Source organism: Phyllostomus discolor, chromosome 6, assembly GCF_004126475.2.
Source record: "Phyllostomus discolor isolate MPI-MPIP mPhyDis1 chromosome 6, mPhyDis1.pri.v3, whole genome shotgun sequence".
NCBI classification, from domain to species: Eukaryota; Metazoa; Chordata; class Mammalia; order Chiroptera; family Phyllostomidae; genus Phyllostomus; species Phyllostomus discolor.
In genome coordinates, this window is record NC_040908.2 from 144,416,506 (window position 1) to 144,429,269 (window position 12,764).

Below are 12,764 nucleotides of genomic sequence, written 5' to 3' on the forward strand. Positions count from 1 at the left end.
ATTAATGAATTAACTGAATTACTTTACTTGTATACCAAGGTTAAAAAATGTAAGCATGATATCTGTTAAATTTGCAGTCGTTATAATTTCCTGTCCTTCCCTGTATAAGAAAGCACACTACGTCTGAGGAAGCCCTGTCTTCCCCCATCCTGTTACATGGGTCGGAAACTTGATAGTTTAATGACAGGTGCCCAAGTTTCTGCAAATTTTGAAAAGTCTTTTTCGTTTTAGCTCTGTATTTTGTATACATATTCAATCAAATTGAAGTTTCGAACTTCAGACCGGAACTGTTGTTTGCCCTCAACAATACACCTTTCCTTTCCCCTTTCTCACTGTAGTTTCTGGGTAGAGATGAAAGTTCAATACCATTGGGAAAAGTGGACCATGGCCTCTATGTGGCTACTTGTTTTTCACCTTTATAGGTCTCTGAGGATGTGCCTCTTGACCTCTTTGGCCACTGGACAACCTGCTGGCACCTGCTCATCACCAGTTGAGGAGATAAGTTATTCTCCCTACACCCTGGGTTTTGGCCTCTGCCCTTCCTGAATCTCTGAAGTAAATCTTATAATTAGAGCAATTCTTGTTTTTTTTTCTTGGTCTAATGCTGGGTCTATTGGTCTTCCTGTGCCCTCCTCCACCCTGGCCTCCACGTTGGCTCTCATATTGCTACAAACCCTGAATCTTAGACACATAATTCGCCTAGCCACTGGCTCAGGTTACCCAATACACAGGCTCTGGTATTTTAAAGAGCTCCTTTCTCTTTCAACAAAACTCAGTGTTCTGGACTGTTGCTTCACTGCAGTCTACATAGATGGGCGTTTGGGGCCCTACACAATGACTTCCTGGTTTCAGACCCCAGCAGCCCTTCCCCCTAAAGGCCGAGACTCTGATTCCATCAGTGGAGAGGCACAGGGAATTGTAATTCCAGGGTAAAGGAAAAAAACCTTGATTGAAGCCATAAAATATAACAAAACAACTAAAAAATAAGGATAAAATATTTTTTCAAATCTTTTAGAATGTATCATTGACCTAACAATAAAGCAAGACATACTAGAGGCCCAGAGAAGTAAACAGAGTGCTGAAACTGGACAGTATCTTACGGGAATTTTCCAAACTCCATTGAATCTCTGCTTCCATGGTCTTGCAGGGGAAGGGCACAGGAGAGAATTTTCAGGACCCAGCAAAGTTGGGAAGCCTAACAGGAGAATCTCTTTGCTCATAAAACAAAATCACAATAGGATAAATATCATTGAAAAGGCAAACAAAAGTCACTATCTCTGTAGGTGGTCTAAGTAAAATAGACCACCTCAAGCACTCTCTCTGTGTAAAAGAGAAAAATAATCTTCACACTACAGGATTACCCTCACTTGGAATATAAAACACATGAGATAGAAATAAATAGAAAATTAATAACATGAACAAAAGATGTTTGAAAATATCATGTAAAAATGCATTGGAAAGAAGAAAAGAAGAGGAAAGCATGAAAGAGAGGATAAGAGACATGGAGGTCAAAATGAGGTCTTAGCATGCAGTTAATCAGAGCTCTCAATTAGAAAAATGGAGTGAGGGGAAATAGGAGAAAAGTATTTGAAGAGATAATGAGTGATAATTTTCAGAAAAGATGCAAGATACCAATTCATAAATTCAAGAACTGCAAGCAGGAGAAATAAAAAGAAATCCTCTTTCAGACATATTAAGGTGAAACTTAAGAATACCAAAGAAAAGGGAGGATTTTAAAAGCTGTCAGGGAGAAAAGACAGATCACCCTCAAAGGAATAACATTTAGAGAGATAGCTGACTCCTCCATAACCACAACGAGAGGTAGAAGTCAGTGGGGATATCTGCAGAATGAAGGCAAAAGGAGCACATCTCAGGTAAGTAGAAATGAAGTTTGCTACCAACAGCTAAAAGAAGGGCATACTAGGCAAAAGGAAAGTAAGCCCGGCTAGAAACACTGAGATATAATATGAATTTATAAGAAGAAAGAAGAGAACTTTAAGGTAAAGCTAAGTAGATATTAACTGCATACAACAATGTCAATATCTTGTGGAAATTTTTTAAAAGATAAGATTAGAACACACAACAATACTAGAGTATAAGTTACAAATGAAATGATTGAAGTTCAAGTATTCTAATGTTCTCAGTTATTTGAGAGAAGAGTAAATATATTTGTTAATTTTAGATTTTGATCATTTACATATGCAAGTTAAAATGTTTAGATTAATAACAAAAATAAAGGGTAGAAATAGAGGATATAATTTCCAAACTAATAGATGAGAAAAATATAAGAAAACAACTCAATCAAAAAGTGAGAATGGAGAAAAAAATGAAACAGAGAAAAATCAGAACAAATATAGAGCAAGTAACCTAAATATATGTCATTACAATAAATAAAAAAGACCAAATTGTTATGTAGAGATAAAGATGCTCAGATCATTTTTAACATGAACTATATGCTGATTATTGGAGACATCTTAAACAGAAGAATATACAAACAATGAAAGTAAAAGGGTAAAAATAAGAAATACTAGGTAAACAACCAAAAAAAGCTGAAATATTTCTGTTAGTATTGAATAATTGAGGCTTTTGCTAGAGCTTGAGAGAGTCTACGTGATGATAACATTTCAATTCGCCATGGAGATACACTATTTCTGAGTGTGTTTGTGTATCTAAGAATTAAATTTCAAAATACATAAAGTAAAACATAACAACAAACAAGAAAAAATAAATTCATCTCCATAATGGAAGACTTAAATGCATGTTTCCAATTAATTGATACAACAACAGAATTAATTAATCTCTTGCACCTAACAGCTGAAATCAAAAGCTGAGTGGAAAATGTTATGAACACTGGGCCTTAAAACTTAAGTATCAACAACCATGTCTTATACTAAGCAATACAACCTCATTCAGTTGGCCGCTGGGAAGGACTGGCCACATGTAGGTAAGCTTATTCCAGAGAGGATTTTCAACCCTGGAATGCTTCCACTGGCCCGGCTTACTGGTCCCTGCGTGTTTTATGGCCCACCTAAGAAAAATAAAAGACAAAAGAAATTTAAAAGGTCAGATATCACTTCTTGAAATATTTATCGAGTACTCATTATGAACTAGGCAAAGAATTAAAAACCCAAATCTAATAATTTACTGTGTACAAGAGACACAAATAGAAGTAATATTAAAACAAAAGAATAAATTTTTAAAAATCAGGAAAAATTGGCAATATTATAATTGACGGTGAAATTTGAGGCAGGCAAATTAGAATAACAGTCATTTATAATAACTGTGACATAAATAACAATACTAACAAAAAATTCAAATGAAACTTTTTAGACATTCAAAGAGGAACCAACCTAGACCACCTACTAGATTATAATCTAATAGATCAATTTTTTCTTAAAGTAACAAATAAGGATCCAAAATGTCTGACTTTGGGTGGTGGGCACACAATATATACATACAGATCATGTATCACAGAAATATGTACTCAAAATCCATGTGACCTTATTAGCCAATGTCATCCCAATAAATTTAATAAAAATCAAAACAATTTTCATAAAACTAAAGGAATCAATATTACTAAAATAAAAATAAAATATATGACTGTTATAAGTAATAAATGTAAGTATGACTTTTTAAGATACATTGTAGTTTGTTAAAAGAAAATACATCTTTCCCAACAATCTTAGAGCATTTATAATATTTGCCACTAACCAAGTAAACTTCAATTACAGTTTTAAAATGAAAATTGAACAAGTCAATCTTTGTGACAAATGATAGAATAAAATTAGAAATAAATGAAAGTTTAAAATTTATAATTTCAATCACAAGATAATATTAAAAACACATTCTCCCTCCCAAAATACTATTATACCAGATAGGAAAAAAAAATAACATGACCAATACTATTTAGAAAGCAACAAAAAGAACAATCATAAAGACTTAAAAGATACATCTAGAATTATAGTCAAAGGTAAATTCATAATGGTAAATGCTTATTTATTAAAAAGTAGAGAAGGAAAATTAATAAAGTATTAAACTCAATTTATTTTAATTTATTTAAATTATCTTATGGAAAACAGATAAAAGGAAATAATAAATATTCAAATAGAAATAAATAATTTAAAAATTAGAACATCAGTAGAATGGTTTAAAGAAATGCTTTTGAAACTTTTATTTATTTTACCAGCTGTTTTGCATATATGTCTAGATTAATAAAAATATAATACAAACTAAATAGAAAAATTCAGTTAAATATCTATCATGGAGATTAGGAGTATATTCTGCATGTGCATGTTAATCAATGAAAAATTTATTATTATTATTATTATTATTATTATTATTTTATCCTCACCGAGGACATTTTCATTGCTTTTTGAGAGAAAGAAAGGGAGAGAGAGAAACACTGGGTGCCTCCCCTCTGCACCCAGACCACGGCTGGTACTCAACCCGAAGGGAGACCGAACCCACAGCCTAGGTATGTGCCCTGACCAGGAATTGAACCTGAAACCTTTTGGTTATGGGATGACATTCCAACCAATTGAGCCAAGCTGCTCAGGGCTCAATACTAAATTTCTGATAAAATAAATGAATTTTAAAAAATACCTCACAGATTTGAAATATAAAACAGAAAACATGGCCTTGCTCATATGACTTCACAGGTCATGGAACAGATAATTTTCAAGCAATATAAAATATTCTAAACCATAAAGATAGAAAAAACTAGCTAATTCATTTCACGAAGGGGAGATAAGCTTCATAATAAAGTCAGTCACTGGTCATTTAAAAAGTAATACAGTAATCTTACTTAAAATTAAATATATAAAATTTTTAAATCATTACTAGCCAAGAAATTTAACATGGTGGCAAGAGAATAATCACTATAGTTAAGTAATACTGAGTCTAGAAATAAAGTGATAGACATTTATTAATCTAGTAAATCACTGATTAATGAATGAGAATACAGGGGCAGTCCCATAATCTGCTAGCACACATGATGGTCATCTGAGCCTGAAAATTTTCCGAGACTGCTCAGCCTCATCAGAACCACCTGCAGTATTCAAACTCATGTTCAAGGGCCCAGGTTTCCCACAAGCTTGCTGGAAATTCTTGGAAGCTGTACACCAAGAGGTGGCAGTGGCGGTGGCGGTGGCAGGAGAGACTGTTCTTTAGCAACACAGAACCTGCCTCTCTCTACTGCAGAGCTGTCTGTGCTCTCAGGCCAGCGCCTCTGCTTGTACCTAGATTCCCATCCTCTCTCATCTCGAAGTGTTAATTTTCCTGCTCTTCTGAGTCCCTTCATCTGCATTATGTCTCACAGCTTGATGTCTTTAAAAAAAACCCTTCTCTATACCTCACATCTACCTCCAGTTATTGCCTTATTTCTTGTGTCCCTTTGTAGCACATTCCTTAAGACACTCATCTCTTGTTCTTCCTTGTCCTCATAAACCAATTCAAATTAGATTTTCATCTCTGAAACTCCAATGAAACTGAGCCATCAGTTTTAACATGACCAAAATCAAAGGTCTTTTCTCCAGCCTGAACTAACAGCAGTGTCTGACAAATGACCACTTTCTTGACTTGACTTCACTTCCATGAAACCACGCTCTCCTGGCTTTTCTCCCAGGTGAGTAGCCAAAATTGTTAGTCTCTTCCTGTGCACCAGAGGATTTGAAATAAATGCTCTGAAAATCCAGGGCCTGCCACTTCAATCAAGTTTTTAGATGCCCATTGGTCTGATGTATTGCTATAAGGTAAAGGACAGGTCGTTGATGAAAAGATTCATCTTCCTGGCTGCAGTGCCTATGTAACTTCAACCCATCCGAGTATCTTTAAAAGGAACTGGTCAAGTTCAACTTCCAGGGCTAATAAACATTCATATAAAGCAAAGGCCATTAGATTGCAGAGTTCCAGCACGGCATGAGCTTCTGTGTAAAAGCAATAGGCCTCTTCATATTCTGTTTTATAAATGAAGAGCTGACAGACCCATAACTGTAATGGCACCAGCGAGCCCAGCTACACTGACTGCACATGTGCATAACATAAATCAGGACTTTACAGCACCAGTAAGGACTCTGAGAAGCTTAGTTCCCGAAAGCCAGCACTAGGTGGAGACAGTGATTCATGCAACGCTTGCATGCAGCCTTCTTCCTGTCCCTTAAGAACTTAGTTCTATTTACCGGTTTCCATTCTTCTCTTCAGTGTGGAAAAGGGTGTTGTTAAACAATTGGTATTTCAATAGAAACATTTTATAAAACAAAATATCTCACGCTTTAGAAAAGCCTATGTGAAAACACATACGCACATGCCCTACAAGGTGGCCAAATGAGGTTCAAAAGCAAGTTTATACATTTAAAATAACGTCTTTATTAACCCTGCCTTTCCATTAAAGGTAAAATTCTATATGTAATACTTCATGAGTATTTACCCCAGAGTATGATCAAAGCTATAAATATCCTCCTAGGCGTATCTTAAAAGATCAAAACTTAAAATTTTTCAATATTTTGGTTGACAGATAGCTATCTCCTCCCTTAAAAACTGAGTCCAGGATTGATCAGATCAATTCCAGTCTAATTAATGAAATCATGAATACACCAGAGTGCTCTCTGTTCAATTAGTTTTATAAAGAAATGAAAGACAAAGCGCTTTAAATAATGTTCTTTGGAGTTCGGTGCCTTTGATAGAAAGCTACTATTTTGCAGTCTCGGAAATCAAGTACAATAAAAACAAATCTAAATGTGTCCCAATAAAAGGGATATGGTCTTTTCTAATGTTATATCAGGAGGTCAAAATTACATTGTCTTCAACAATGTAATGATCATATTGATAAAATATATAATATATAATTTGGATCTGATACAGTAGATTATAAATATTCTGGCAAATTAGAACCTAACTCAGCAGTATTTAACAGACATGCATATAAATATTAAATTCCCATTCTACAGTTGCCAAAAAAACTCTTTTTGCTTTACACTATGACCTCTTTATTTAACTGGTCACTTTTCATTTTTTGTTTGTGTTTTTTTTTAAGTTATCTAAGCCACAAGATTAGAACACTTAGAATTCATCTATAATGAATTTAAATTGCATGGTTCCTCAGAAACAGTGAAAGCACATTATTCATACAGAACAATAATACATTCCATACATTTATTTTGATAGAAATCAGTTTATAAGAGTAATTTTAAGTACTCAGTCTCTGAAAAAAAGAAAAGGATAGAAGGAAGAAATGGGCTTCTTGCAAAAATAATGATATAAAAACTATCCACTTCAATGGAATTTAATAATAGCCCAAAAAGTTCCCATGGACTTGAACCGATTTTGGAGTTTTCTAAAGGTTGAGTCTGGTAGACAAGGGAAGAAGTCATTCCAAGTCAGGAACTACACACACAGACGAATCTGAAACGCTATATAAAGGTTAAAGATTAGATACACAGTGAGGTACCTGGGTCCATCAAGGACAGTTCTAGTTTTTCACCAGTAGTACCACTGTATGGAATATTTCAGGATACATTTATTTTGCAATTTACACTGAATATTAAAAATAAATGTAATAGTTTATGTAAATAATTACTTTTAAGATTTAAACTTTAAATAACTTTACCGTAACAGAAACAAGGCACTGAAGACTGCAGTGTTATTAGTTTACCAGCCTAAATTCACAAAGATCAAGTCACTTTTGTATATCAAATATTATTCTACTTTATTTCTGGAATATGTTGTACAAACTAATAAATGCACTTGCAGTTTGTTCTTCTGTCTTATATATCCCCATTTGCCTGTGTCTTTACATTACTTTGATAACTAGCGAAGTATTTGAGATAGAGCCAGGGTTTGTTTTTTGTTTGTTTGTTTGTTTGTTTACATATCAATTTGTAGTTCCACTTATTTATGCATTCTTGCTCCTTGTATGTGTCCTGACTGGGGAATGAACACACAAGCTCGGCATAAAGGGATGATTTTCTAACCAACTGAGCTACCCACCAGGGTGGAGCCTGGATTTTAACGGCACCTAAAAGCTAAAAGGGAGAACTCTATGATCATGTTCCCATTGTGTGGAACTGGGGATTTCTGAAAATGAGAAATGGTTCCACCAACTATGCTGAAAACAATTCTTATTTCATAATAATTTCCAAAATTTTATATTATTTTCCTCTCAGTGGAAGACCATTAATTAAGCCTTTGCACAAAACCCAAAGTTACTTCAGGAGATGAGCTGTGAAATGCGGTGGGAACCTATAGTGCGTTAACAGTAATTGCCAGCAATATGCGCTGCTATATATGGCTACAGAGGTATTCATAAAGTCGAACCTGACCTCTCTTGCAAGTTTGCTTTTTAAAATAAGTCTGCTCTATTTGTTTTGTTTTTCTAGTTGGTTGAACTTCCTGGTTATTTAGATTCTGGATACACAGAAGTAATCTATATTCAGCATTAAAAACCTATCATTATCTCTCATAGAGAGTTTCATACTTGTGTAAAAGCAAGGCTGTCTTTGCAACTGCAGTAAGATCTCCATCAAGTGCAAGCTTTGTAAATAAAAACAAACTTCCTTTAATAGTACTTGGTTATGGTCGAGCCCCTGTAATCTTTGAGTTCTTGAATCTGCTTATCAGCTACCTGAACCATGATAAGTTGGTATCTCAGATCTTTGGCGGATCCACTCTTTGAAGTTTCTGTGTCATTTTTTTTTTACAAACAAGGTAAATGAATAACTGTCTATCGAGCACCTGCTTTTTGTCCCCAGCAATATGTGAGGCACTACAGGGAATCCAAAAGAAGTTAGAGAGGGCTTTTCCCTTCAGAAAAATCATAGCATTTTAGGGAGAAGAAAATATTTATATACACACACACCTGGGAAAGCTTTTTGAAAAAAAAAACACAAGATAGTATGTAAATGAAAAGATGGCACTATCAATAAGAGTTATAACAGGTAGAACTAAAAATAATATAAACTCTTTATTATGGAGTGAAACTGCTGGGCCCTGGCTGGTGTGACTCAGTGGAGAGAGCGCCAGCCTGCAAACCGAAAGGTCTCCAGTTTGATTTGTGGCCAGGGCACATGCCTGGGTTGCGGACCAGGTCCCCAGTAGGGGGTGTATGAGAGGCAATTGATCAATGTTTCTCTCCCTCTCTTTCCCTCCTACCTAAAAAATAAAAATATAAAATTTAAGAAAAAGAAAAGAAACTACTGGGAGTGGAGAGCCGTTGAAGGATGCACGAATATTTCTAGTTATAGAGAATAAAGAGTTTAGAACAATGAAAGGGAAGAAGAGAGAGATGCCATTTCAAGAGCTAAAGAAGAATACACTCTTTGGTATTATGTAATAACCGCAAAATACATGTTTTCTTCAAGACATAGAGTTATAGCTAGATGAGAAAGTGATTCATATCTGTAGCCTTTCATTTTCCAGTCTCAGGTCTAGCCAACTCTTTTGCTCAAGTACAGTCAGTCACCATTTAAAGTTCTCAAGTGCCTCTATTTTCCCATAGCAGGAAGGAATAGTTACCCCCCAAATCAGTTCTCCCTTCCTTTGGTACCAATAGATTTTTAGATGGGCATAACACTATCCAGCTAAAGGGAAGATTTCCTTGCATTTGGGTGTAGCCATGTAGCAAACAAAGTTCTAGCCAAATGAGCTGTGAGTAGATGTGACGTGAAGACCTTATCCTTAAAGCTATTAAACATGTCCTTTTTCTCCATCCCACTGGCTGGAATATGTCAAGAGATGGAATAGCCACTTTCAACCCATAGGTGAAAGCCATATGATAATAATGGCAGAGCTGCCTACCAGCTCCGAGGCACCACCTTACCTATAAACAGTCATACAGAGAGGAGTGAGCTCCTACAGCAGCCTAAAAGTTTTGCAGTGTTTGTGCAGCTTAACCTACATGACCAAGTATAGCCTTGGTCATCTCCACTGCTCCAGTCCTCTTATTTTCCTATGCTTCCTCTGAACCTTTTACCACTTTCTCTGTTATTTACTTCTGAGGAACTTTCACAAGTTGCTGTCACCATTGATAATTTATCTCTTCTATAATTCTCACTGCTGCTTTCATTAACTCCTGTCCTGTCTTTTCCTTCCTTGGACCTTCACCCACTGGTTTATCCAATGGTAACCTTCTCTGACTTCTTCAATAAATGCTCTCAGAGGCAGTGAGTGGTCGCTCTTCAGAAACACTGACATTAAAAAGACGGACCCCAGCTGCCTGGTCTAGGAGGCACTGTGTGCGTTCCCAGGGAATCATGGGGTGCACTTGGGTGCACTTTAGTCATCACCCCGTCCCGACTCAGGATGAGTCCACAGAGACTGCCAGCCATGAGGAAGTAAATGGTAGTTTTGTGAGTATTCCCTCCTCAGAGATATTTCTCTACACGGCTATTAAGGTCTACAGATTGTCTATTGTGAGTCATATTTTAGTTCTGCATCAGGAAAAGATCCTGGGAGACAGCTGAGAAAAAAGAACACGCAACTGAGAGGAACAGAACACAGTGGAGGTTCCAAATGAAAAGGACAAGAATGGTTATCTAGAGAAAAGGAATGATGAGGTTTGAGCGCACTAGAAGGAAAATAAGTATCAGTAGGAAGTACACAAAGGACATCAATTACAACAGGGCTCTTTTGCCTAAAGTCAGTCTTGTGAAGGAGCATCCCACACATTTTCACATTATGTTGTTCTGTGCCAGGGATCCGAGGTTGGGGGTGTGAAAATATTACCAGTATTTGATCAGCAGGAGGGTGAATCCAAGGATGTGAAACATGCAGACATAAAAAGCTGACTGTATTTATTGGGAGAAAACCCCAGGTCTACACAATTCAAACTCATACTGTTCAAGGTTCAACTGTACTTCCTTGGACTAGAAATTTAGAAATATAATTCTAAGTTGAAGAACATTAACACTTAAAATTCTTGATGCATACTGCCATATTGTTTTCTAAAGGGGTGGTGTTGATTGGAATTCTTTTCTACAAAAAAAGTCATTTGGCCAATATCTGTGGTTTGGGTTATAGTGTTTAAAATTACTTAACTCTGATTTGGGAGGTGACCAACATAAAAATAAATTCTTGAACAGTTGTCTGGGCAGCCACGTCAATGGTAGATTGTCTACTTACTCTGATGTGGATCCGAAGACTTAGTGAGACCAACCCAGATGTCTGGATTCAGTGCTTCTGCATAGTGAACTTTTTCCAACAAGCACCACTTAATTTTCTATTCCCCTGTGAGGTGTGTGAAGACAGGGATTGTATCCCAGAGTCTAGCACAGTATGTGAAATGTAGGAGATGTAGGAGACCCTGAATAATATTTCCTACATAAATAGAAGAGTAAAGCGTAGTGGAGACAGTCATCTGTTTCAGAGTTCAACCCCAAAATTAGAAGTCCCAACTCTATATTTGCAAGTAATTCATTCCTTATGATCTTTTGAAATACAAGCATAGCCATCAAGAACCTACATATACCATATGCACATATAACCATGTGCTAAGTTTTGTGGGGACTTAAAATGAAGTATAAAAATATAATGCCTGCAGTTGCTATTTCGATGGAAAGACAGGATATACACAGTAAAATATAATACCATACAGCTGTGCTATCCATTAAGGTAGCCATTAGCCACATGGGCTCTTGAAATGTACATCTCAATGAACTAAAATCAAAGCAAAAACGTATTCCTCTGTCATGCTATCCACATTTGAAGTGCTCAACACCTCAGCACTGCAAGACAGTGTAAGAGAAATTAAGGAGATCTGAGAGGCAGATAGGTGGTCAGAAGCTGAGAGTAGGGGGCGGGAATCAATGAAGGAGAACAATTTGAATTGACTCCACAGGAGAGAGTACTTCATGAGCTGAAGAAAAGCAAAAGCATCTTGCAGGAAATTTAAAGAATGATTTGAGAAACCAGTGGGTTAGGAACATGCCTGCCATATAAATGTCCTCAAATGACTAAATGGGTCTGTATTTTACTCCTTCACGACTAAAATATTAATCACCCATAAAATGCCTTCACGCAAGACTCTTCATATTCACAGTTTATTGTGCTAAGTGGCAAAAGTTTAAATGTTAGATCCCCAAATAAAATGGTGTTCAAGGATCCCTGTGGGGCAATGCTAGATGTAAACTCAACAGATCACTTCCTTTTCCTCCTGCTGCCTCTCATTCTCCCTCCTTCTTTCCAACCCTATCACTGTGGGGGCTGCAAGACGGTAGTGTGGCCTCTGTGTTCCAGGCCCTTGCTCACAGCACCCTGCAAGTCACTGTGGAGAGGCCCCTGACTCTCAAGTGCCTTCATGTCAAATTAGGCCACAGTGGAAGTATGAAAGTCTAGTAGATATTCCTTAGTGGGGCTAGCTGGCCCACCCAGATGTACGTGAATAATTGATAAAAAGTTGCATAAATCTTGGACCTTTGTGCTGCTCTGTAAGTGTGGGAAAACCCTGAGCCAGCACATGCCAAGGGAGGGTCCACTGCATCTCACCTACTGCTTTTATTTTTGGAAATATACATTTTTACTGTATTTTTCCATTACCACTTATCCCTCTTAAACCCCCCTGCCCCCTGCAATCACCACACTGCTTGCTGTCCATGTCCATCAGTCCCTTTTCCTTTTGCTCGCTCTTCTACCCCCCAACCAACCCGCTCTCTATGAGTCTGTCTCTATTTTGCTTGTTAGTTCAGTTTGTTCATTAGATTCCACATAAGAGTGAAATCACGGGGCATTTGCCTCTCTCTGGCTGGCTTACTCCACGTGGCACAGTGCTTTGTGAT

The 12,764-nt window shown here is 36.7% G+C and overlaps 1 protein-coding gene across 7 annotated transcripts in view; it reads right to left on the bottom strand.

Moving 5' to 3' along the window:
• DCDC1 (doublecortin domain containing 1) overlaps positions 1–12,764 on the bottom strand; it is a 360,320-nt gene that overhangs the window by 74,846 nt on the left and 272,710 nt on the right. For all 7 annotated transcript variants that reach the window (XM_036029173.1, XM_036029175.1, XM_036029174.1 and 4 more), the window contains one exon: positions 2,905–3,028. In XM_036029173.1, coding sequence (XP_035885066.1) covers positions 2,905–3,028 — 124 coding nt within the window. The remainder of the gene's footprint in view (positions 1–2,904; positions 3,029–12,764) is intronic.